Source organism: Pseudochaenichthys georgianus, chromosome 16 (assembly GCF_902827115.2).
Source record: "Pseudochaenichthys georgianus chromosome 16, fPseGeo1.2, whole genome shotgun sequence".
NCBI classification, from domain to species: Eukaryota; Metazoa; Chordata; class Actinopteri; order Perciformes; family Channichthyidae; genus Pseudochaenichthys; species Pseudochaenichthys georgianus.
The window spans coordinates 41778666-41805504 of NC_047518.2; the positions used below are offsets into that span (position 1 = coordinate 41778666).

The window sequence follows — 26839 nt, forward strand, 5'->3', positions numbered from 1 at the left end:
CTTTAAGGGTTTTTGTCTACAGACACTTCTTGAAGTTCTGAGATCAAGTAACTTCGACTCAGTTATTTTGTTGGGACAAAACCTCTATTCTCACCGGGAATCAGGGTAAGCATTTCAATTCTCATTCCTACTACTTTATTTAAAAATCTTGTATGTTTCAAACATTTTGTATTAAGAAGTATTATTTTCAAACTGGACTACTGTAATGCACTTTTTAGTGACCACCCGAAAAAACGACTGGCAGACTTCAGCTCAACCAAAACTCTGCAGCTCTGCGGATAACCAGAACTAAGAAGAGAGAACACATTAGTCCAGTTTTAGCCGCTCTACTTGCTTCCTGTTTACTTTAGGATTGATTTTAAGGTCAACCTCCTGACATATAAGGCCCTTAATGGGCAAGGACCTAGCTATATTGCTAACTCCCTTGTCAGCCACAAGCCGTCAAGAACACTGCGTTCCTCTGCTGCTGGTTTGTTAGAGGTTCCCAGAAACAGCCGCAAAAAGACGTTTGGTGATGCAGCTTTCGTTAATTATGCCCCAGACCTATGGAACAAAATACCTAGAGACAACAGGGATGCCGGCTCAGTGGAAGTCTTTGAAAAAAATATTTGTACAATTTAGCCTTTTAGGAAGCAAACTCCTGCTCTTTGCAGCACTTTCTCAATGCACTCTGATGCATTTCGACCTGTCACCTGATTGTGTGTTGCATTATCCTCCTTTTAAAGGGGACCTATCATGCAGAAGGCAATTTTTGATGTCTTTTAGACATAAATATGTGTCTCCGGTGTGTCAGGGATGTTTTGTATCTTACAGACAGGTTACGAAAAATAATGTGTTCTCAGAGAAGGAATATCCAATCAAAGTCAAGGATTTAGATAGATAGAATCGGAGGGATGAAACCCTCTTTAATGGTCACACATGCAGAGCACACAGCACACAGTGAAATGTGTTCTCTGCTTTTAACCCATCCTAGTACCAGGAGTCTAGTACTAGGAGCAGTGGGCAGCTATTGTACAGCGCCCGGGGAGCAATGGGAGTGGGGGGGGAAGGAGGGATGTCCGGTGCCTTGCTTAAGGGCACCACAGCAGGGCAGGAGGTGAACTGGGCAGCCTGTCCTCCTACAAAAAACGACCATATAGGTCGATTGTTCAGCAGCTAAATACGACCCAGAGACACGTTTTAAAGTGTAGCCCCTCTAGTGGTCGTGTAAGAAACAACATGCTCCTGTCGATCGCAAACGCTCCGGAGGGTCGTTTTTTCACAAATAACCCTCTCTGGAAAATCCTAAATTATGGAATAGTTTGGCCATTAAAATGCTTTTTTATTAGATTTCTAGCGAGAAGTGTATATTGTACTTTTATAATCCACGTCCAGTGGATGTGTAGGATCTACAGTTTGATAGATATACGAAGATGATTTGAGGTCTCGCCAGGAGAACGTGTACTGTATACAGTGATGTACCTGAACGCGTTCAATGAACGATCGTTCATTGAACGCGTTCAATGAACGATCGTTCATGAACACGTTCATATTTTGGGCGAACGTGAACTGAACGTACTGTATTTCCGCTAGATGAACGTAATTGAGAACGCGTTCATTCTCAGCGCTGTATAACGGCGTTCAAAAGTGCGTTCATTCTCAGCACTGTATTATAACGGCGTTCAAAAGTGTGCCAGATTTCATATGCCTTTCAGCCGAAAACCCAGTTAAAACACACCGTAAACAGGCTTCAAAATAATGCGGAAAACCACCCAATCTGGCAACAGCAAGCTGCCTGTGACGCGTACGCGCCTGTCACCCCTGGCTGTCGCACTAAAATATAAATATACTAAATATATCAGACTCCTCACAACAAACAATGTGGAACCGCGGAACCGGCGAGCATTGAATGAATGAATGAATGAATTAGTATGGACGAAGCCGAGAGCAGCTGCAGCAGCACTCGCTCAGAGTGAGACTCTATGGCAGGGGTGGGGAACCTCCGGCCTCCGTCCGTATACGGCCCGCGAGACAATTTGGTACGGCCCTCGAGGTAATTTATAAACACACGCAAAAAATAAAAAAATGAAAGAAATCTAGACCGCAAAAAAATTAAACAAGCGAGTGCCTGTTTTTCCTGGCCAAGGTCAGGGTCCTTGAACACAACACGAGCCTAACGTGTCATCACGTGGTATATGTCTCGACTGACAGGGGTGCAGTTCTGACGGAGAGCACCAGAACGCCACTCCAGCACTTCAGAAATTGCAGTACCGATAAGTCCATACACATGCCGCAGTTTCTGCGTGTCTGTGTCTTTAGTTGAAAGCCCAGTGGCGATCTGCTCATCTGTCATTCTGATCAGACAGTCAATAACTGTGTTGTTATCATTAGCATCTGGTAAGCTAGCTATGCTAACGAATATAAGAAGCTTTGTCTACAACCAGTGAGGTAAAGGCACATCTTTATATGATCATTTTTAAAGTTATAAAAAAAATAAGAGAATAAAGTAAACAGGTATAAAATACTATATGACAGTTATTAATAAAGAAGAATACAGTTTGAAAGGGTAGTGATTTGTCAAATATCCATACATTAAAAGAAAATCTGCTTACAGTTGTGTTTGGGTGTTGAGAGATGTGTCCATAGATCTCCTAATGTTGCTCTCAAAGTGCAACAAATCTTCCCAGGGGAGCATGCCCCCCGGACCCCTCTAGAGGAGGTTAGGTCCCCCCCACTTAAACCATGTTCACATGGATAGGAAACTAAATACATTTGCACACATCTTGTGTCCATATCTTTCTGTGTTGGTGGTCACGCCACACCCTGCACGTGCATGCATACGCGAGTCATGGTGAGATATCTGGATTAGGAGGTTGCTTTTTCTTTGCACAGAATGAAATGAATGGGCTGTGATTTTAGTTTTTTTAAGCAGAGGTCAATAACTTGTACGGCCCTCTGAGGATATTGTAAACATTGCAATGGCCCATTAACATCGTACAGGAGACAAATAATAGCTCGCAGCAACGTATTGAAAAAAGAACTATAAACTATAAATTAGTTCATTTTTGAAACCATGAACTTTAGTTCAACATTTTGAATTATGAACTATGAATTGAACTAGTTCATTTTAAAATATGTGAACTGTGAACTGAACTAGTTCATGTAGAAAGTGAACTTTCCCAACACTGACTGTATATGGGGCAACTTCCATGTAAAGTTAGCGTGGGTGAAAACAGTATTTCCGGTCTCGAAGTTTTTATAATAAAACCGGAAGTATTCCCCACACTGTCAAATGATTACGCAGTGATATCTCCATTACTCATCCACTAAAAAACATCAGTTTATCCTTGTTAATTACACAATATTGATTGGTTTAAATTGTGTACAATGCTTTTGTGTTTTTAACCTTCGATTCGGAGAAACAAATAGTTTTTTCGGAGTTTAGACACTACAGAGTTTCCGAAGACACTACACTACCCAGAATCCCCAGCTATCGTTTGGGACTACAACATCCGCCTTGCTTTACAAACCCCGTGATTAGCCCTCAAGCTCTGTGATTGGATATTGGAGTGGCAGTGCGACAAGGTTACGCTGAGCGTCAAAGCTCTTTGAAATGGAATGGAACCACGCCAGACTATCCAAAACTGGACTTGGACGGGTCCAGCCCGGCCCTCCCCCCCAGAATTACACTTGCTGGCTATTGTGTGTTTCGCAACATGTTCTATGGCACGTCTCTACTGGGAAATGTAGTTTTAAAAGACGTTTTCGTATTTCTCACAATTAGAAGTTGCCAGTATTGAACTGTATACATCCCTGGAGGTTTAGAGGATACGAAACACATTGGTGTTATCAAATTTAAAACATATAATTAATACATCGGTGAAAATTGCTTGTGTCCATAATGGGCAGCATTAATACCACATGACAGCTGGTCTTATGTCTGTGACCCCTCCTGTTGTTAATTGATAAGCCTGAAACATGCACTTGTCAAGGTTCAGATGCACATTTAGCAAATATGGCAGTAGCCATCGATCATCTTAAGATAAGATACTTTATTGATCCCAAGTTGGGAAATGTTTTTGTTACAGCAGCATGTACTACTTTTACTCCACTACAATTCAGAGGTTAACCTGGTATTTTTACTCTACTACATTTATTTTGTTACTTTGCAGATTCTGATTAATGATGTGAAATATAAACAACCCTTAAAGCAGACTTTAGTTACACCTGAGTAAAATTCAGCCTTATCAGTTTGTCTGTTTTGCACATCCTCCTGTTAATATCTTTGGACGTTCTGCACTAAACTGTTTTATTGTAGAGATCACTACAGTATCTTCTAGATATTTTCCATTCTATATTTCTATCATTGACCCCTATTTTGTATGTAGGCTACTCTTAATATTTAAATGTTTTCATCAATAACTAAATAAATATAACTTATTCAACAACTACATTCAATAACGTGCTTTAACCACTAGGAGGTGCGGTTTAGACCAGTGGTCTAGTTAATAAAACATAATAATATCGTACATAATATGACTATTCACTTTATTGTGAGTTTAAAACAGAACGGTAAAGGAAAATACAGTTTCAGTCTCTCGATGTGAAGCTTATGCATTGTACCATGAACCTGTATAGACCTGTAACAGTCAACTGCATGAGGAGTTGGAAAGGTAGTTCAGAAAATCAGTAATATCTTTAAAAACTACAACTCAGCTGTGCACCGTTATGGTGTAAATACAGACTATCTACTAATTGGATCAAATATAAAAGTCAGCCGAATTAGTGTTGATACTGCAAGGAGACGTATTGTGTGAAAAGAAATGGAAGATGTTGTTTAATTGTTGATATATTTATGGTCCACGTCACGTATTCAGTTTTGGCAGCATCTCTTCCAGTTTGTCAAAAGGTCTTCAGATCAGGGCTCTATAAATACATATCTACGGCAGATCTGTAATATTTAATGCAGCCGAACCGTGTATTGCAATGCCGTTATGTGATGACTTTCAAAGAGAAAAGCAAGAACACTCGGAATAAAGTATTATTATTTTTTATTTTAATGTTTTCCGATTTCATATCACATAAACACCATATCCCGACGTGCATTGCGGCGTGATTTTAGCCTATCAAAACCTCTGAAAAAAGAAATGTGTCTCTCAGAATCGAAAGAGAAAAACCTATGGGAAAAACACAAAAGCATTGTACACAATTTAAACCAATTAATGTCGTATAATTAACTAGGATAAACTGATGTTTTTTTAGTGGATGAGTAGTGCAGATATCACTGTTAAATCATTTGATCATTGGTTTTATTATGAAAACGGCGAGACCGGAAATACTGTTTTCAACCCGTAACTTTACATGGAAGCTTGCCGCATAAACAGGTTCTCCTGACGAAACCTCAAATCATCTTCATAATATCTATCAAACTATAGATCCTACATATCGACTGGATGTGGATTCTAAAAGTACAATATATACTTCTCGCTAGAAATCTAATCATAAAGCGTTTTAATGGCCAAACTATCCTACAATTTAGGATTTTACAGAGAGGGTTATTTGTGAATAAACAACCCTCTGTAACGTTTGCATTCAACGGGAGCACTAGAGGCCGACAATTTTAAAACGTAATTATAGGTCGTATTAAGCGCTTGAACAAACGACATATTTGGTCGTAATAAGGGCTTAAAACAATCGACCCATTTGGTCGTATGAGTTGGAGGACTTGTTGCAGCTGGGACCTCTCCGAGTAGCATTCCACACTCCATATTTAGGTCTGGTCGGGGACTTGAACCGGCGACCCTAGGGCTCACAGTCCAAGCCCCTACTGACTGAGCCACTAACCCTATTTAACCAAGCTCTTCCCCATTGTTAACGACTTACAATAGTATTATTCGTTCTTCTTCGTGAAAGGTCTTCATCATAAAGTATACATTCAAATTGCAGCTTTAATTGAATTAAAGCTGCAAGCAAACATTGGTATTTAATATGTTCAACTTCAAAGATATAAGTGGTGGGATCATGGTCTTAATGTTGAAATCGAACTATTTCAATACACTTAAATCTGATTTTCATTTCTTAAATGATGGCTTTCAGAAATAACAAAGAAAATGTGTTTTATGTTAAATATGTTCTATTAATGACTATCCTAGGTCTCATCCAGAATGAAGAAACTCAATGTTTTCCTTCTCATGCTCCTCATGGAGACGTGCTCTGCCTCCACTTATCGTGAGTATGAATCGTTTATATATGACGTTTTCCCTATAAAACATAACGGGGAAGTGAATGTATGGCTGTCCATTAGCAAGAAAAGCAGGTTTATACAAAGTAAGTTGAATTGTTTAGATCAGAGGTTCCAAACCTTTTTCGTCTCGTTTACCTCTTGAGCTGCTCTCCATTCTATAAGAGCCCCCTCACTCATCTGTGATGATGCGCCTAAATTGTTTCTTTTCAAACCCTTTTCTAGTTGTATTTAACCAAACTGCTCCTTAGTTGATAAGTCACCCTTAATACAAATGCATTTAATCTTGACCTTTACACTTATTCTAGCAGTTTCAACATCCTTTGTTAAGACTAGAGCTTTTATTGAGAGGCTCGACCTTGCTTGTCTTTCTTAAACGTTGACAACCCCTGGTTGGGAACCACTGGTCTAGATTATAGCTTTAGCTTAAAAAAAAAATAATTATGCAATGCATAAAATATTGTAATCTCACTGCTCACATTAGATATATACTGTATGTTTTGCTGCTCCAATAACTAGTTATTGTTATTGTGGTAATACTGTTTAAATGTAACTGAACACATCGCAATGTAAGAAATCCAATCAAAGCTGTTACGGTGTGAAGCAGGCAGGACCGAAATGCAGAATATAGTGAAAATTCCTTTATTTCAAGGCTAGGTGATAAACAAAGACAAAACAGAACACTCACCGACGAACTAGTTATGACACAAGACGAACCGACAAAGACAGACAGAAAAACCAGAATTTAAATACACACAAGACTAATCACACAAACAAGACACAGGTGAGGAGGGAGGAGAAAACACAAGGGCCACAGGTGAACACAATCGGGTAATCAGACACACCAGGTAAACTAACGACAGGGAACCACAGACAGATCTAAACAAGACAAAACACAACGCAGACAGAAAACCAAAAACAGATATAGACAAGAAAAAACACCATAAAGAAAGATCGTGACACAAAGCGACAAACAAATACAGAAAACACATTCAATCCAATTCATCAGCACGTGTTCAGCGTTTGGAAATAAAACACTGCATAGACATAAAAACACTGATAAACATCTGTATCAAGTTGGCAACACGTGCACGCTGAGGCAACATGCTGCAAATTCAGAAAGCGCAACCCAGCTCACAATGGAATAGTTTTTAATGATCCCCGTTCTAATATCAAGTCATCATTTACTTTGTGAGAAACTTGCAGCATTTCTCTGTTTGTAATTTGTGTTTTTTCTATATTCTGTTTTCTTTAGTTGTTGTGCGTTGAATATTCAGGACCAGTTATCTGTTGGAACACCGATGTAGCTTAAACCATTTTCCAATGTGTGTATTATAATTATATATTCAACTTTCTCTTTTTCTAGAAAACGTGGCTTTGCGTGGAAAAGCCACCCAGTCAAACCGTTTCTATTTTGCATTTGGATCTGCGAGCAATGCTATTGATGGAAACCGTGACAATATGTTCTTTTCTGGATCGTGCACCCACACTGATGCAGAAAGCAACCCCTGGTGGAGAGTGGACCTGCTGGAGCCCTACATCGTCACCTCCGTCATCATCTCCAACAGAGGGGACTGCTGTTTTCAAAGCATTTTGGGGGCACAGATCCACATCGGCAATTCTTTAGTCAACAATGGTGCAGCAAACCCAGTGTAAGACATTTCCTGCACACATTTTATTCATTTGTTTTGTGTAACTTTCTGAGCATTTTGTTTATATTATCCTCTCCCCTGTTAATTGCTCACCACCAGTAGACAGAGGTGTATTAAGATCCGAGGTTACGTACTGTAACCCAGCTTCTATGAGTATAGGCGCAGCCCTCTAAGGCTATCGCTATTGGGTAATCCCACTGCACGTGTGCAGCACTGACAGATTTAATCCACGCCCACCTGGGCCCCACCTCCGGCCTCACTTCCGTATAAATAGGAAGATGGCCCGTCCAACTGCTCCCAAACAGCTCCCACTGGCTCAGCTATTCGCGGAGCCAGTGGGGCTCGAACCTTAGAGGGCTGCGCCTATACTCATAGAAGCTGGGTTACAGTACGTAATCTCAGTCCTATTTCGTATGAGGCTTCGCCCTCTAAGGCTATCGCTATCGTTAAGGGCGAAGCAGGATGTAGTCCACGCCCCACTGGTCCGTCCGTAACCAGAAGCACAAAACACACCTACTCAGTTAATAACCCATGCGAAAAAGAAGGAGCATCACAGTCCCTGGAAATATAGCATTATTCCAAATGAATATTCTCTTTAAGGGAATGAAGGTGAATATCCGTCGTTTAAAAAAAGAGAGATAAACAAATCCCACTTGTTAAACCTATAAAAGAGGGGCAAAAGGGGCAGCTCTCTGAATGCCGATAGGCAGGAGAGAGGGCACGCCGTTTAGTCCCTGACATTACTCAATCTGACAGAACAGCAGTACTGAATGTGTAAGAGAGGAATGGGAGACATCCCTCAAATAAAAACGAATAAAAGAACAGGGGGAAGACCAAGATGCAGCATTGCAAATGTCTCTCACTGTCATTCCTCCATGCAACGCCATAGAGGTTGAAATTCCTCTGGTGCTGTGCGCTTTGATGTTTTCTGGGGGATCCACCCCAGAGGAGACATGCGCCTGTGACACAGCCTCACACAACCAGTGTGACAGCCGCTGTGCAGACAGAGGCTGCCCTATTGAGTGCTCTCTGTAATGCACAAACAGGCGCTGAGACTTGCGCAACGTGGCTGTGCGTGCAATATAACATGACAGCGCACGTACAGGACAGAGGAGATGAGATGTGGCTTCCTCCTCCGATGTGTGAGGAGGAGGGAAGAAGCCATCCGAAGTGATCCCTCTCGATTTAAAAGAGCTTGTGATCACCTTTGGCATAAAAGCCGGTTTAAGGCGCAAAATAGCTGAGCTGCCATCTCCTTGGATCTGGAGACCTGACGGAGCCACAGAGAGAGCAGACACATCACTCACCCTTTAGCTGATGTGAGAGCCAAGAGCAGAGCTACTTTGGCTGACAAGAACTTTAGGGGGACCTGATCTAAAGGTTCAAATGGAGCTTTACTCAGTGCGCGTAACACTAAGCCAAAAACCCATTGAGGCGCTAAAGCGCGTGACACATGTCTGAGTCTCTGTGCTCCCCGTAGAAAACGTTTTGTCAGAGGGTGACTAAACACCGTGCTGACACCAAACCTACGTGGCAAGATGAAATGGCAGCAGCATATGTTTTTACCGTGCTATAAGCCAATTCCTGTCCAGCAACAGCTGGAGGAACGACAGCACGAGGCAGGGGGGCCAACGGGGTCCAGGCTTTTCCCTGCACACCACACGGAGCGCTGTCCATTTGGCTGTGTGGGATTTGTGTTCAGCAGCTGCGCTGATCGAACACCTCCCTGGCGATTGCCTGCGACATGCACGTTCCTCAGCCTGCGAGAGATGCGTCTGTGAACACTGCGGTGTGTGACGTCACTCTGCCCAGGGGCGCCCCCACTGACGTGGAGATTTTTCCAGTAGGTCAAATCCAAAACCACGGAAGGAGGAATGTACACCATGCGTCTCCTCTGACGCACGGGGTCGATGCACAGGCGAATAAACCACCTGGAGTCTCCTCACTATGAAGGACACCCAGGGGGATCATCACGTGACCAGCTGATATCATGCCTAACAGCTGCATCACGGAGAGGGCTGTCACCGCCCCGCGGGGTGTGACGCGCCGGAGGAGAGCTGTCACTTTCTCCCCTCTCCGCTGTGAGAGTCGCGCTCTCATGCGGGCTCTGTTCAATTCCAATCCCAGTTAAAAAGATAACCTGGGAGGGATGAGGACAGCTCTTCTTCCAGTTGATAATGAAACCCAGGTTTGACAGATGAGATACGAACTGTATCGTCTGTAAGCCGCTTCCTCCATTCCTGGAGCGAGCCAGCCACAGCCGGTCGTCCAGGTAAAATAACACTCTCATCCCCATTCTGAGTAGCTGCTCCCACCGGCTCCACCCACTTTGAAAAAGTGGGTGGAGCCAGGAATGAGAAACACAGGAAATTCTGTGTTTCGGGATGATGGTTACGTGGAGGACTTCATCCTTCAGGACTATGGATGTGCACCTCCCTGGTGAACACACTCCAGCACCTGTTTGATCGTCAGCATGGGAAAAGGCCATTCCCTTGTTGGACACTGACAGATCGAGGATGGGTCTCATTCCCCCCGCCCCGTCTCCTTCGGGACCAGAAAATACCGGGAGTAAGAAACCCTGATTTTCTTCCCCATGAGGAACCCTGGAAAAAAGCTTCCTTTTAACCAGAGTTCCTGCCGCTCTGCACGGAGCGCGAGACACTGTTCCCGGGATGACAGGACTTCCTGTATCCCGTAGAACTGCGGGGGGGAGAGGCGAACTGCAGAGACTACTCTCTGCCCATCCGCCTGCTCATCCATCTGTCCATCAGACACACGCGCCGCCACCCTGAGTACCATCCAGTACTCTGATAGCGCCAGGTGTACATTCTCTGGATGTGCTGTGGTTGGTGGCAAACCACGCCAGAGCCCTCCACACGCAGCATTTCACACAGGCTCTCAATATGTCGCCGTTTAGGAGAAGACTCGTAAATCACGCGTTCACGCTCAACATCACTAAGGGATGAGCGGAGGTGTGTGCAGTGCTGTCCACCCGAGGTGTAATAATGGCCCTCCGTGGGCTTATTACGACCGTGGGTAGGAGGTACGTCTGAGACAGAGGAAAAATCCGTGCTGCCTAAACCCAAAAAGTTTAAAGGTAGACGGATTGAATAGTACGCCCTGCTGTTTTATTAACCGATAAGTTAAAAAACCCAGCCGGCTTAGGCAGCGAGCCATGCTGCCAAGTAACCAATAGGCTATTGGCAGCCGGCTTAACCGGGGAGCCTTGCTGCATATTATATTCCATCTGTGCATTGAACACACGCGCCGCCACTCAGCGCGCCAACCTGCTCTGGATGTGCTGTGGTTGTCATGGTGACGAGCCACGCCAGAGCCCTCCAGACGCTGCACCTCACACAGGCTCTCATTATGTCCACTGTAACACATTTTCCTGTCAAACAACAGTAAAGCGCCGGCAGTCTCTTCACAGACGCCTGCACTTCACTGCCATACCACAGTACTCATACTGTGAAATGATTTTACAGCCTTTCTCATTAACAGTAAAATACCGGCAGCAGAGACGCCAGCAATACACTGAAATTATACAGTATTCATACTGTTGAACAATTTCAGCTTATTACTGTACACAATTTAATAATTCACAGAAACATTCTGGTTAGGGGGCTGCCAGTAGATTAGTGCCGAAATTCAGCTGAAAAATAACAGTAATTGCTTACAGTGTTAAACTGGACACCGAGGTGCATTCACGCTCAACACCCCTAAGGGATGAGCGGAGCTGTGTGCAGTGCTGTCCTCACTGTAATAATGGCACTCGTGGGCTCATTACCGTGTGTAGGAGGTAGGTTTGGGACAGAGGAGAAAAACTGAGCTGCCTAAAAACCAATAGGTTTTAAAGACAGCCTATTTATGCAGCGAGCCATGCTGCCTATAACCGACAGGTTAGGGGCAGCCGGCTTACCCGGTGGGCCTTGCTGCTTATTATTATTCATCTGTCCATCGAACACACACGTCGCCATTCTGAGTAATATTCTGAGAGCGCGCGACATGCTCTGGATGTGCTGTGGAGCCACGTCAGAGCCCTCGCCGCCGTTGCCTGTGAAGCAACCCAAGAGGGGGCCGGACCGAAAAGCTGCGAGGGGCCCTCCACACGCTGCATCTCACACCAGCTCTCATCCTGTCTCTGTTTAGGAGAAGGCTCGTAAACTGGACATTGAGGCGCGTTCACGCTCAAACCCGCTGAGGGAATGAGCGGAGGTGTGTGCAGTGCTATTCACACAGTGCGTAATAACAGCCCTGGGCTCATTACGACATGTGTAGTAGGCACATCTGGGACAGAGGAAAAAAACCGTGCTGCCTGCTAACCGACAGGTTAGGAGCATCAGGTTTAAACGTCAAGCCTTGCTGTCTAATAACCGCCCGGTTAAATACAGCTGGCTTGCGCCACGAGCCCTGCTGCCTGCTGACTGACAGGTTACAGCCGGCTCTTGCACCTCCACACGCTGTATTGCACAGCGGCTCTCATCATGTCGCCGTTTAGGAGAAGGCTCGTAAACCGGACATTGAGGCGCGTTCACGCTCAAACCCGCTTGAGGAATGAAAGGTGTGTGGAGGCATATCTGTGACATAGGAAACAAGTCCGTGCTGTCTAATCAACCGCCAGGTTTTAAAGACAGCCGGTTTGTGCCGCGAGCCCTGTTGCCTAATAACCGACAGGCTATGAGGCAACCGCTTATGTCATCCGGAGGAGAGCTCTCCTGAACCGGGGGAACGGGGAGATCTCCTTAGGCGGCTGCCTTTCCGATGATCTCCGGGAGTTCCTGGAGAATACCGCCTATACGGCAGAGCCTAGATGGCGGATAGTGTCAGCCCGGTAGCCGAAACTATAGGCTCGGCCGCCGGGCTGACACCGGGCCCCGCCCGGCAGCCGAACCCACAGGCTCGGCCGCCGGGCTGACACCGGGCCCCGCCCGGCAGCCGAACCCATAGGCTCGGCCGCCGGGCTGACACCGGGCCCCGCCCGGCAGCCGAACCCACAGGCTCGGCCGCCGGGCTGACACCGGGCCCCGCCCGGCAGCCGAACCCACAGGCTCGGCCGCCGGGCTGACACCGGGCCCCGCCCGGCAGCTGAACCCACAGGCTCGGCCGCCGGGCTGACGCCGGGCTGACACCGGGCCCCGCCCTGTCTCCCCCGTCCGGAGGAGAGGGAGGATGGGGCCGGGGAAACCACATAGTGATCCGTGAAGGGAGGGGAAGGAGTCGCCTGACTGCTGCCCGCCACTCGGATCCAATAATCAAGGGCTTGGCCAATCCTCCCTGGCTGCAGCCACGAGAGCGTTCGCTCTCTGCTGTCTGTGGGCCAGAGGAAGACGGACACAATGAGTGCGCGACACCTGGGGATTGAGAGCCGCGTTTGCTTGCTCCAATCCCCGGCAGGACTCACCTGTATCGTCTGTGTAAAGCCGCTTCCTCCCTGGAGCGAGCCAGCCACAGCCGGTCGTAATTCATATGTCGGCTAACCCCGAGCCCCGCCCTCTCTCCCCTGTCCGGAGGAGAGGGAGAATGGGGCCAGGGGGAAATGTTTGCTTTCTAGTAAACAGCTCTGAAAAGAGCTTGTGCCTGTACAGTGCTTCTGCAACGGAGTGCTGAAGAAAAATGGGAGCAGTTGGACGGGCCATCTTCCTATTTATACGGAAGTGAGGCCGGAGGTGGGGCCCAGGTGGGCGTGGATTAAATCTGTCAGTGCTGCACACGTGCAGTGGGATTACCCAATAGCGATAGCCTTAGAGGGCGAAGCCTCATACGAAATAGAAGCTTTACTTGAGTACAAGTACAGATACCCTAGTTTCAAAATATGTCATTACAAATTACATTTGTAATTTGTCCTGCATTCAAAATGTTTCTTAAGTAAAAGTACAAAATTATTATCAGCAAAATGTACTTAATGATTAAATGTACATATGTATGTGACATTTCTAGATATATTCATGCATTAAGAAGCATTTTACAAGTTTAATTTTATTTATATGATTTTAGTCCCCTAGTTTAATTGTTAGAGATACATTTAGTTAAAAGTAGCTAAAGCTGTTTAATGAATGTACTGGAATAAAATTACATTATTTCCGTATATTAAATGTCGAGGAATAGGAGTAGAAAGTTGAATTAAATGGAAATACTAAAGTTAAGTACAAGTACCTCAACATTGTAAATGTACTACCCACCTCTGCCAGTAGATTGTCATAGAAACTGTTCCTAGATGTTTCAACCATGTAATTGTACTTATTTGTATTGCTTATCAAAAATATAGGCAATGCTGAAGTGCGTTAAACTTGCATCATCTTTAATATCTCGCAGTGGGTGCCCCCCTGATTGAAGAAAGGAGTCAGATTATATACTGTAGAAGTCTATGATGAAATTACCAGTTACCTTGTATCTAACTGTTGAAGCCTTAGAGCAGGGGTCTACAACCTTTTTGACCAAAAGAGCCATTTTGCCCCCTTTTAAAAAAAAAAATGTTTGTCTGGAGCTGCAAAACATATTTGATAACTTAGAAAGTTGTATATATTGTTACATCATAGATACAAACTACAGGTTTTTTGCATTTATTATTTGTTACATTACAAAACTGTTAACCTCTAATAATAAACAAATAACTCTTATAAGGAGATACAAAAAAAAATACATAGGCCTACTTTAAAATAAATCACCACAGCACTTGGAGAGTCCTCTGCACATTTGAAGGAAAATAAATACAATTAAAATTGACCCTCTTTGAAATAAATAAAACATACAGCTGCACCCTAAAAAGAGTTTACTGATTGAATTATGACTGAAGATCGTCAGCTGTCTTCCTCTCCTGTTGTTTTCCTCGATACGTAAAGGCTGCTGAACATTTAACAACTTCTCTCTACATATCAAACATACCGGTAAGCCAGCATCGTTTGCTGTGAAAGCAGATAACTCTGTCCACACAGAATTAAATCCTCTGTGTTCCTCCAATACTTTTATTTTTCTTTGATGTATCCATAGTTCAGAAAAGGCACTGGCGAGGGGCCGTAGCAGGATATGACGCATATTTTAGTTGACCTAATTAAAACCGTTTTGTTTTTTATTTATGTGTCACAGTATCACCACAAAATACAAGATACGAAACATTTTCATCCGTGCAACAACATTTAAATTGTCCTACAAATACTTTAATTGAATTTCCTTCTTATTTATGTCTAAACTCAAGGGAGCCAGAGCAGAGGGCTTAAAGAGCTGCCTTCGGCTCGAGACCCGCGGGTTGCCGACCCCTGCCTTAGGGGTATAACATGTCATTCATGTTCTTCTTTCTTTCTCACTTTTGTTTTCTTTCTTTTAGGGCTGGTGTAATTTCTACAGTAGAGGCATTGTACACTATGAATTTCACTAATCATGTGGAGGGACGCTATGTGACTGTGCGTTCACCGGGTGATGCAAAGTACGTGAGCCTCTGTGAGGTGGAAGTCTACGGGTACTATGCCCCAACTGGTGAGGGTTTGGGATCTTACATAAATAATGTGTGATTTCCATCTAAACGAGGAACTGTCATATACGCCAAGTGGCTGAAAAGTTAATTCAATGCAGAAGTGCCTTAACCCTGCATTCTTTCTAAAAGTCTGATTGTGTAGAAGTCTATGAAAAATTGTCTTGCAACTCACTTGATTTATTACCGCTGGAAAGAGTGTACCTATTAGTTTATGATCTCAATTGTTTGTTTCAAGTCTTCTTCAATCCAGCATGATGTTCAAGTTGTAAAATATGGTCCCATTAATAGGAACAAGAGAAAGTATGTACCAGCCTTTCATGTCACTTATGATTACTAAAACAGGTCTTATTTTATTTAAAGTTTAATTTGCCAAAACTGAATGATACATTTAGTTAAACTTAGTGCAGTTGTAGTTATATACAGTGGCAGCACCAGGGTATGGCTGGGGTAGGCTACAGCCATACCAAGAAATGGCTTAGCCCTACCTTAGCCCGATCATGAACAATTATGTTAAAGTGAGTAAGCATGTTGAGAACACGGATTGCGAAAATCTACCGGTCGTGTCCACAACACAAAACTGATCTTGACCTGCTCTAACAACAAGTGCACGTTACTGACGCAATATGGTTGAGACCATTCAGGCTTATGCTAGAGGGGTGCAAGGAATAGTCTAAGTAGTGGGGGAGTTTTATACACTAAAGGTGTGGACATTCTCTCGCGTTATAATATCAGCGCGGCCGCGGTCAGATCAAAATGCCTCCGAATGCAATTTGAATAGACCGACAGCCAATCAGAGCAACGAAACGTTGGGTCTGCTGCGTCATGCATTACTGATTCGTGACGTTCACAGTGAAAATTGTATATTTCGGATGGATAGATTTGTTCTTAAACTCCCTCGCATTGAGGTAGAAGTCGAACAGGTGCCAGAGTCACACGACCCACCTGAAGAGTGAATAGTGAGTTTTGAATATATTTTGTATGACAATAGAGATACAGGATGCCTGTTGTGTGCTGTGTCTGTCTCTCTCTGTTTACCTGTGTCTGTCTGTCTGTCTGTCTGTCTGTCTGTCTCTGTCTCTCTCCCTCACTCTCCCTCTCTCTCTCCCTCTCTCTCTCCTTGTCAATTCTATATGCCAACTTTTCTTGTTTCTGCCGCTGCTTAGCATGTTGTAACAACGTGGAATTAGCAGAATAGGCTATTGTATTGTTTAACTCACACCTGTTGCTCTCGATGTAATTTAGCTGATAAAAGGTGACTAATAAAAGCTAATAAAAGCCTCACACGTGCGTTTCACTGTCAAGGGGTGCGATATAGCGTGTATGTAATTACATTACAAATAATGACTTGAGCCCCACCACTGTATGGGTTAGCCCTACCATAGATTACCCAACAAAAATACTCTGGCGCAGACTCAATATATTATAGACTATAATATTACTTACTCTTTTCCAATAACAAATAACTATATGGTAGTTATTTGTTTATATATGGTGGGATTATCCCTTTTATGTCCTTCATCCTGACAGCAAATTAAATCACATCTTTTGAGAGTCATGTTTGAGACAGAATAATAAAAAACAATCTGCATCAGGAGTCATACATGTTATTGATTTAACTTAAATCTTTGTTTTGTTTTTGTGTTGCAGGAGAGAACCTGGCCGTTCAAGGAAAAGCCGCACAGTCATCAATGTTTAGGTTTTACAATGCATATTATGCCATTGATGGGAATCGGGCCTCCAGGTGGGATGAAGGTTCCTGCAGTTGCACAGCCTGGGAATTGAACCCCTGGTGGAGGCTGGTTCTATCCGAAACACACAAAGTGTTTTCTGTTAAGATAACTAACCCATATGAAGACCACGAACGACTCGCTGGAGCCGAGATCCACATTGGAGATTCTCTTGTAAACAATGGTGCTGACAATCCATGGTAACTTAGCCTGTCCTATTACAATACTAATATTAAAACTACGGTCGCAGATGTGCGCTCAGTGATGAGCGGGTCCTCACGTCCGTGCGCCTGTCGGGGAGGGCAGCCGGTCGTCCCGGCGTCAAGCAGACGCGCGCGAGTCCTGGGAAATGAGCCGTTTCTCATTTCTATAATTCTCGCATCCCAGACTCCCAGGTCCTCCGGCAGTGACCCGGAAACGGATGTCGGTCTCGAAAGAAAACTAATTTCTCTAAAGGCTCGTCGAGGATCGATTATCGAGGAGGCTGTTTGGAGGAACCGTAACCGAGGATACACTGATTTAGAGGAGAGAGGAGTGTCTCTGGAGGAGCTGTAATCGAGGGTACAAAGATTTAGAGGAGAGAGGAGTGTCTCTGGAGGAGCTATAACCGAGGGTACACTGAAGTATTCTCCGGAGACGATTTCAGCCAATAGTGATGTTTAAAAGAGATGTGACGCTTGGCTGGACTTATGTCAACGAAGCACAGCTCTGCAAACTGTTCCCATTGTGATTATAATTTATGTGAGATTATCAAATGTGCATCAGACTTTCTGCCCTTTACCGTTTGTTTACTCACTAATCACATCTCCCCTGGATGTTAGGCTATTTCTTTTTTTAATACAACTGCTTTCATTGTGACGTGATGTTTACAGTGAGAACAGCTGCTGAGGTCAGTGCAGAAAGCAGAACAGTATGTATAGTATATATCGCTCAATAATATATGTAACAGGCCTACATTTCACACTTTATTTGTTGGATTTAGGAGATATCTACAAATAAACAATAGATATTTTTCATGAAACCATATAGTGCTTCACATAATAAGTGCTGTAGCCTGATATTTAGTATATGCTGTAGGAGCTGTTTGTGTTTGTTGTACAATGTGTAGGTGTGGTTGTGTGTGTGTGTGTGTGTGTGTGTGTGTGTGTGTGTGTGTGTGTGTGTGTGTGTTTGTGTTTGTGTGTGTGTGTGAGAGTTGATGTGGCAGGCAGACAGGCAGGTGTCAGTAGGTTATCTGACATATAAATGGTCAAAAATTGTATATTCTCCGTTAGCCTACGAGCTCCCCGTTTGAGCGAAGGACTATTCCTTCTCAATGTAGCATGACATTGGATATGCACTTAACTTGTCCTGGATTGGAATTTTTCCGAACATTTCCCTAGGAGGAGTTTGCAAAAACTATATGCGAGTAGTCGGAGTCATTTACGACATGTAAATCCTCAAAAATGGTGTATTCGCTGTTAGCTTACGACCTCCAGGATTGAGCTATCAACAATTTTCATCGCAATTTAGCATCATATTGGATAGGGGCTGAACGTGTCCTGGATTGTAATTTTTCCGATCATTCCCCGATGAGGAATTCGCAAGAATGTCCTTAAAATGCATGAAAAACGCACATTTTTCAAAATAGCCCACTTTCAGGGGGGCGGGGCTAATAAAAGCACATTTTAAATATGTCCGCAATCATAAGATACATTTGTATACAGCGTTTGGTGAATATCAGAAAAAATATATGCGAGTAGTTTGGAGTAGTTTGGAGTAATTTGGAGTAATTTGTGACGTGTAAATCGTCAACAATGGAAAATTCTCAGTCTGCTTACGAGCTCATCTTTTGAGCGATCAATTATTCCTTCGCAATTTATCATCACATTGGATATGGGCTGAACTTGTCCTGTATTGGAATTTTTAAGATCATTCCCCTAGGAGGAGTTCGCAGAAATGTCCTTAAAATGCAAGAAAAACGCACATTTTTCTAAATGGCCAACTTTCTGGAGGGCGGGGCTAATAAAAGCACATTTGAAATATGTCCGCAATCATAAGAGAAATGTGTATAGAGCATTTCATGAATATCGGAGAAACTATATGCGAGTAGTTTGGAGTAATTTGTGACATGTACATCGTCAAAAATGGTGTATTCCCTGTTAGCTTTCGACCTCCACGATTAAGCTATCAAAAAATGTCTTCGCAATTTAGCATCATATTGGATAGGGAATTAACTTGTCCTGGATTGGAATATTTCCGATCATTCCCCTAGGAGGAGTTCGCAAGAATGTGCTTAAAATGCATGAAAAATGCACATTTTTCAAAATGGCCAACTTCCTGGGGAGAGGGGCTAATGGAAACTATTTACAAATATGTCCGCAACTCCATGAGGAATGATGTGCCAGAGTTCTGAGAAACTATATGTGACTACCACACAATAAGGGGCGCTAGTGAGCAGTTTTTTTTTTTACATTCTCGAAAAGGTCCCCCCCCCAAGTTTTGCGTCTGAAGCTGATTTTAAGCTATAGGCCACGCACATATTCTGCATTTCTTGCGACACTTTAAATCTCAGTTCGTAGTCACACCCATGTGTTAAATAAAAATAAAAACATTATACATTGGTGGTGTTTTTGGCACCCCCTATAGCCCAAAATGAAGATTATTTGGTGTGCCTCTTCCCCAAGACAGACTGAACCTATCCACCAAAATATGTGATGTTTGGATACATTGTTGATGAGTTATGGGCATTTATTTGTAAGCCCTGCCTTTTTGCGAGTACGTTTTGATTAATGGTGGCACTATTTATCGTCCGAACATGCTCATTTTATACGGTAATGTGTCTGACCGTCCAGCGATGCTGTATACAAAGTTTAATGTTGAAAAACTGAAAATTGAAATTTAAGTGAATATTTCACTGTTTTGAACATTATGCTAATTTAAATTAAAATAAATGTAGGCGGAGTTGTGCAGACTGTGCAGACTTTCTGCCCTTTACCGTTTGTTTCCTCAATAAACGCATCTCCTCTGGATATTAGGCTATGTATCTTTTTAATACAACTGCTTTAATTGTGAGCCGACATTTACAGTGAGAACAGTGGCTGAGGCCAGTGCAGAAAGCCGAACAGTGTGTATGATATATGTAACAGGCCTACATTACACACTTTATTTGTATGCTTTAGTAGATATCTACATATAAACAGTTGATATTTTCCATGAAACCAAATAGATGGTATATATGATATATGATATGGAATGGAATTTTTCCGGCCATTTCCCTAGGAGGCCTTTGCAAAAATGTGCAGAAAAGGCATGGAAACTGCATTTTTTTCAAAATGGCCAGCTTTCCAAATGGAAGGCAATTTGAAAGATGTCCGCAATCATAAGAGCAATGTGTATACAACGTGTCGTGCATATTGGAACAACCATATGCGAGTAGTTTTGAGTAATTTGCGACATGTAAATCGTCAAAAATAGTATATTCTCTGTTAGCTTACGACCGCCCCGATGGAGCTAGCAACTTTTTTACTCCCAATTTGATATGGCTGTTGATATGGGCTGAACTGGTCCTGGAATGGAATATTTCCGATAATTTCCCTAAGAGCAGTGGGCAGAAATGTGCTCAAAATGCATGAAACATCGGCAATCTTTAAAAATTGCCATTTTTGTGGGGGGTGGGGCTAATACAAAGCCATTTGAAATATGTGTGCCATCGTAATAGCAATGTGTTTACAGCGTTTTGTGAATATCGGGAAAACTATATGCGAGTACTTTGGAGTCATTTGTGACATGTATGTTGTTGGTCGAACGCACTTATTGTAAGTCGCTTTGGATAAAAGCGTCAGCTTAATGCAATGTAATGTAATGTAAATCGGCAAACATGGTACATTCTCTGTTGGCTTACGTTGGCCCCGATTGAGCGAGCAACTATTTTATTTGCAATTTAGCATGATATTGGATATGGGCTGAACTTTTCCTGGACTGGAATTTTTCCCGATCTTTTCCCTAGGAGGTGTTCGCGAAAATGCGGCGAAAATGCATGAATAACGCAGATCTTTTTTTTAATGGAAGATATTTTGAAATATGTCCGCAATTCCATGAAGAATGTCGGTGGCGAAATTCGGGTAGTTTGGAGAAACTTTATGTGACTATTGCACAATAGAGGGCGCTACTGAGCTGGTGTACAAAAACGTACGATTTGTTTGTACAGTCTGGAAAAGGTCGTGGGCTGTGACGTGTGTTCCGAGTTTTGCATCCGAAACTCATTTTAGCGATTTTGTGACATTTAAATCGTCAACAATGGTACATTCTCCGTTCGCTTAGAAGCTCCCCGTTTGAGCAGTCAACTATTCATTCGCAATTTAGCATGACATTGGATATGGGCTGATCTTGTCCTGGTTTGTAATTTTTCCGATCATTTCCCTAGGAGAAGTATGCGAAAATGCGCTTAAAATGGAATTATTTCAAAATGGCCGACTTCATGGGGGGGGGATATTGGATGTCATTTTGAAATATGTCCGTAATTCCATGAGAAATGTCTGCGCCAACTTTTGGGTAGTTCGGAGAAACTACAGATGTAGCACCTCATTTCAGACAGTTTGAAATGCGAGGGCCGTGGCTGGCACGGGGTCTGCCCTCGCTCAGAGGAAAACCTCCAGCGTGACTTGAGACTGCCCCCTTGATAAATAAATGTAATTATAATGAAGCCAGCTGCAATGGATCATTAATCCACCTGGGGGTGAAGTGGGGTTCCGCACTGGAGCTCATGTGAAATAAACTCTGATACAGTACGGTAGATTTATGTCTGGTAGGATAGCGGATCTTTGTTAAGATCCATATGTCACGGATAGGATCATACTCTGTGCTAAATAAGAGACATGTAATCATTTAGGCTACAAAACATCATCATGTTTTTATTTAACAAAATAATGTTGGTTAGTCCACAACTACTGTACAAAAATCATCAGGAAGCCCTCCCAAAAACGAACGGGAGGAAATGCTCTCAATTTGTAATTCTAATTTAATCATCATCTTCACCACGATCATTTATGTTTATGTTTGCCGAATTTACATGCAAGCACTGACAAATATGAATATACTGTAGTCAACTTCATTAAAACATTATTAACGTGCCTAAACTCAGTAATTCACTAAAAATATTTATATTTTAATGGAGCTTCGTCAGGCAGATCAGGGTCCCGACGCGTAGCGGAGGGATCTTGATCTGGATGAAGGGTGTTATTTTCCCCATAATGACCAAGTCGCTGCACATTATCTCGCTTATTACATGGCCATAGTCTCAACAAAGTAACAACATGACTGTGTGTTTACACACAGCTGAGAGAGAGGCCCACACCTAATGCCCACACCTAATGGCCAATCAGGCACAGCTCCCCCCCCCGATCTTACAGCTACACCATTGTTTGGTTTCCATGGTAGCGCGTCTCTTTAGTAGCGTGCACAACTGAAAGTCTGAGAGGGTGAGGATTGTTCACAGAAAACAGAACAAGATTCGACAACTCCACCCTCTGCTCACTCCTTTCCTGTACAATACAGGTCCAGCCAGGCAGAACAGTGCACTTCTCTTTCCCGCACTACTGTGACAGACCATGGGGCTGGGTCAGCCACTAACATATTCATATTTCTCTTTTCCAAAAGAGCAATATGAACGTTAGTTTTCAACTGAAATGATCAAATAAAGTCAACATTTCACAGTGTTTCACAAGAGCGGTTTAATGGGTGGCATATATGCATTTGAAAAGAAATAATAATCACACAGTTATCATACAATAGGCTTAAACAAATATAGCTCTACACCCCTGGCCGAAATGTCCTTAAAATGAAGTCCGAGTTCGACACTGGCAGGACAGAAGGCAACACGCCCATTCTAAGCCGTGTCCCTCACTCCTTTCATCCCAAGCTGCATCCCCAAAAAGTGTATTATGTTGTTACATCGTTTCAGATGTTATGTTTCAGTTGTGCTCTTGATAAGCCATTAAAACAGTAAAAACACATTCAGTTTCCTTTTGCTTTCTTGTGTCTCCTGTACACCAAAACATACCCATCTGTGATGGGTATGTTTTGGTGTACAGGAGACAGGAGTTTTACTGTATTCAGTAATCAGTAACTGATTACATTTACAAAGTAACCCTCCCAACCCTACACTACACATTTTTCTTGGATATTTTAACACCATAGTCCCTAATATATTTGTAGAAAGGCAGGAAATGTAATTAAATCGGAGAAATGTTTAATTGTTTTTCGTGTGTCCCCCCCCCCCCACTTCTCAAACCAAAGTTACACCCTTGGATTTTAAACAAAGTCAAGACCTGTTTTTTAAATGAAATCTGACGGCAGGCAGGCAGCTCTGATCACCTAATGATAAATGCGCCACACCTAATCGCCGGCCATTCAGCCACAGCTCCCTCTATGCAAATCAAACTGTACACGGTGTGAAAGCGCCTATTGTTTTAAATAATGGTCGGAATGTGAGTCAAAGAACTCTAAACAAAAATGTTCAATCAATAAAGTAACATATTATCTTATATTAATAATATATTCATATTAATAATAATAATAATAAATCATACAGTATGTGTCCGAAAGGGAGCAGGAGGAAGCAAACACCAAAAAAACATTACAAACAATATACTGCATATTAAAGCAAACTATTCTAAAGGTAAAAGTATGAGCATAACACATAAACAAGTGATTATAATTATGATTATTTAATATATAAAGACTATATATTATTGAATTACAAGATTAGATATACTTTATTTGATCTAAAATATTGATGTTTTTTCGTTATACTGTAGTAGCCTGTGAATAACAAATATGTGTTCAAATGCTCTTCACCAAAACACAACTGAAGTACTGAAAGTCCATGAAACTTGTCTTTCTGTATTTGTGAATGAAGCGCCATCTAATGGTTCAATTCTGAAATTGAAAATCTGGCAACGCCCTCTTGGAAAAAAGTGGGAGGGCTTAACATTCCCAGCCGCTGGGATCCGTTGGGTCTTTGGCAAGATTTCGAGAATAAACTGAATAGGACACGCCCACATTCATCATTGGTTGCAAAACCTTAAATCTCAGTTTATAGTCATCCTGCCAGTATATCTATGACAACATATATTTATTTCGTCCATCCGTTATTGAGGTATACATGTGTTGTGTTTTTGGCGCCCCATATTGTCCAAAATGAACAAGCTGTTTGTGCCTATTTCCCAAGACAGACTGAACCAATCCACCGAAATCTGTAATATTTGGATACATTTCGGATGAATTGTGAGCATTTATGTCTAGGCCACACCTTTTTGCTAATACGTTTTGATTTATGTCGGCCACATTTTTCCACACCTCATGCTCATTTTCTACGGTAATATGTCTGACCCTCCACTGATGCTGTGCACTGAGTTTAGTGTGGAAAATCAAAATATTGGAATTTAAGTTAATATTTCACTGTTTTTCACATTATGCTAATTAAAAGTGTGCAAAATGTCAGGTCCGTCAGACTTACGCTGCGACTATGTAAATGTTTTGCAAACTGAATTTTCACAGGTGGCGCTAGAGAGCAAGTTGGACATTTTTCATCCATCGAATCCAGAATGTAAAATGGTTCACCCGTCCTGCCGGCGTTGCCAAATGTCGCTACATGAATAGTGTCGTAACCCCCTCAAAAACAGGTGGAAAGTGCAGAACCGGTAAAATAAGAATAATAATACTGACGATTTCAATAGGTCTTTGCAATTCGTGGTCAGGCCCTAATAAGAATTCTATCAATTACAATAGGTCTTCGCACACTTCGTGCTCAGGCCCTAATAAGAATAATTCCTCCAATAACAATAGGTTCCTCGCACTTCGTGCTAGGACGCTGTTGGGTCCCAGCGCTCCGTGCTCGGGCCCTAATTAAAAAGTCACTAAATTGGTATTTTGTTGGAACACGTTTGAGGAACAATTATTCAGTTTTTCCCTCTCAAGTTTACCCTGTTGCTACATTTTGGATTAAAAATCCTTACATTGCCAAGAAATAGGATTGGAGCGGAATACCCTTCATTTATGAATGTGTTCTGATCTGATCACAGAAAGGACAAATACCAGTGTGGCCAAATTAAAAGCCTGATCGAGGGTCGTCAATTGTGATTCTGTGACATGATTTGAAAACATTTACTTAAACATTAAACCAGTAAACCAGTAAACCAACATTCTAACCAAGTAAATCGTAGAAACCTAATGACACTTTGAGTGCATGTTGAACTTAAAATTAAAAGCCTATTACTTCAATAAACCCTTCCTGAGGTTAACGTAGTGATTTCTGCTTCTTCTACAGGTTTGCTAATATCACCAGCATCCCGGCAGGGGAAACTGTTGAGTTCCATGTTCCCTACGGGATGGACGGCCGCTATGTTTACATAGGTATCCCTGGAAGATGGGAGTACCTGATCCTCTGTGAGGTGGAGGTGTTTGGCTCTGCACTGGATTCACATTTAATGTAATGAATTTGCAAAGATGCTGTAATGTGTACACAAAGCATCCAAAATAAAATGTACATCTTAAATGTCATTGTTTGCATGACGTCAAGATTTCTGTTGGAGATTGCAACAAAAGTCTGCCTTGACTTTTGCTTTTACACAGGACTTGTACACCTTCTGCGAATGTGCTTGTCTTATCTCATAAGAAAACAACTGATATTTTTGTTCTATCAATCATTTAAGAACAGTGAAAGCAATGGTTCTGAAGGCACGTTTTTTAATTTTTTAAATACAGCCAAAATAGACAAATATTATAATTCAATCAGGAGAGACATGATGTATGGAATACATATTTATTATCGGTCACATTATATAAATGAAACATAATGATGACAGTTTATAACAAGTGAATGAAATGGTGTTTTGGTGATTAGGCCCAGGTTTTGTAGGATATCAATCGGGAAGGGAAGAACCGTTTCCGATGAACCCCCAAAAGAATGAAGTATGAAGTACTGAATGTGAAGAATCTTAACTTGTGGGATGCAGTGGAAATCTATGGATGGAAAGGAGAGGTTAATACATGTGAGAATTTAAACGACTGATGCCTCCCGGGCATCCTTCCTGGACATACAGGGCATCCCGGACATACAGGGCGTCCCGGACGTACGGGGCATCCCGGACGTACGGGGCATCCCGGACGTACGGGGCATCCCGGACATACGGGGCATCCCGGACATACGGGGCATCCCGGACATACAGGGCGTCCCGGACATACAGGGCGTCCCGGACGTACAGGGCATCCCGGACGGGGCATCCTGGACGTACAGGGCGTCCCGGATGTACGGGGCATCCTGGACATACAGGGCATCCTGGACGTACAGGGCGTCCCGGACGCACGGGGCATCCCGGACATACAGGGCATCCTGGACGTACAGGGCGTCCCGGACGTACGGGGCATCCTGGACATACAGGGCATCCCGGACGTACAGGGCGTCCCGGACGTACGGGGCATCCCGGGCGAACGGGGCTACCCGGACGTACGGGGCATCCCGGGCGAACGGGGCTACCCGGACGCACCGGGCGACCCGACCTGCGGGGCGCCTGGAACGTGCAGGGCTTCCCGAACGTGCGGGGCAACCTGCCTTAGCAGGGACACATTTATACAGACCCGAAAGTTTTACAGCCTGGACATACAGGTTTAGATATGCAGAAATAAACATGAGCCGCGGGGCGACATACGTGCTGACATGCTAAGAACCACCACCAGTTATATGCATACGTACCAATTTGTTAAGGTTGGAGAGACCTTTGCATAGCCAGCA

At 43.1% G+C, this 26839-nt stretch overlaps 1 protein-coding gene across 2 annotated transcripts; it reads left to right on the forward strand.

The window, feature by feature from the left end:
• Positions 1–25608, forward strand: LOC117461520 (fucolectin-like). 2 transcript variants are annotated; one of them, XM_034103427.2, is made up of 6 exons: positions 1–105; positions 6132–6207; positions 7587–7872; positions 15194–15342; positions 16988–17267; positions 25376–25608. In XM_034103427.2, exons 2-6 carry the CDS (start codon positions 6144–6146, stop codon positions 25539–25541), a joined length of 945 nt encoding a protein of 314 aa, XP_033959318.1. In that variant the 5' UTR covers positions 1–105; positions 6132–6143; the 3' UTR covers positions 25542–25608. The 2 variants fall into 2 exon arrangements, with proteins under 2 accessions (XP_033959318.1, XP_033959319.1); XM_034103428.2 differs by having other exon boundaries at positions 7719–7872.
• Positions 25609–26839: the final 1231 nt, after the last annotated feature.

What these genes read in the sequence shown, in the direction of transcription:
- LOC117461520 (XM_034103427.2), top strand. Translation starts at nt 6,144, where the DNA reads ATGAAGAAACTCAATGTTTTCCTTCTCATGCTCCTCATGGAGACGTGC. An exon ending in GTGCTCTGCCTCCACTTATC is followed by an intron (nt 6,208 to 7,586) that starts GTGAGTATGAAT and finishes CTCTTTTTCTAG; the next exon opens with AAAACGTGGCTTTGCGTGGA. An exon ending in CGGGTACTATGCCCCAACTG is followed by an intron (nt 15,343 to 16,987) that starts GTGAGGGTTTGG and finishes TTTGTGTTGCAG; the next exon opens with GAGAGAACCTGGCCGTTCAA.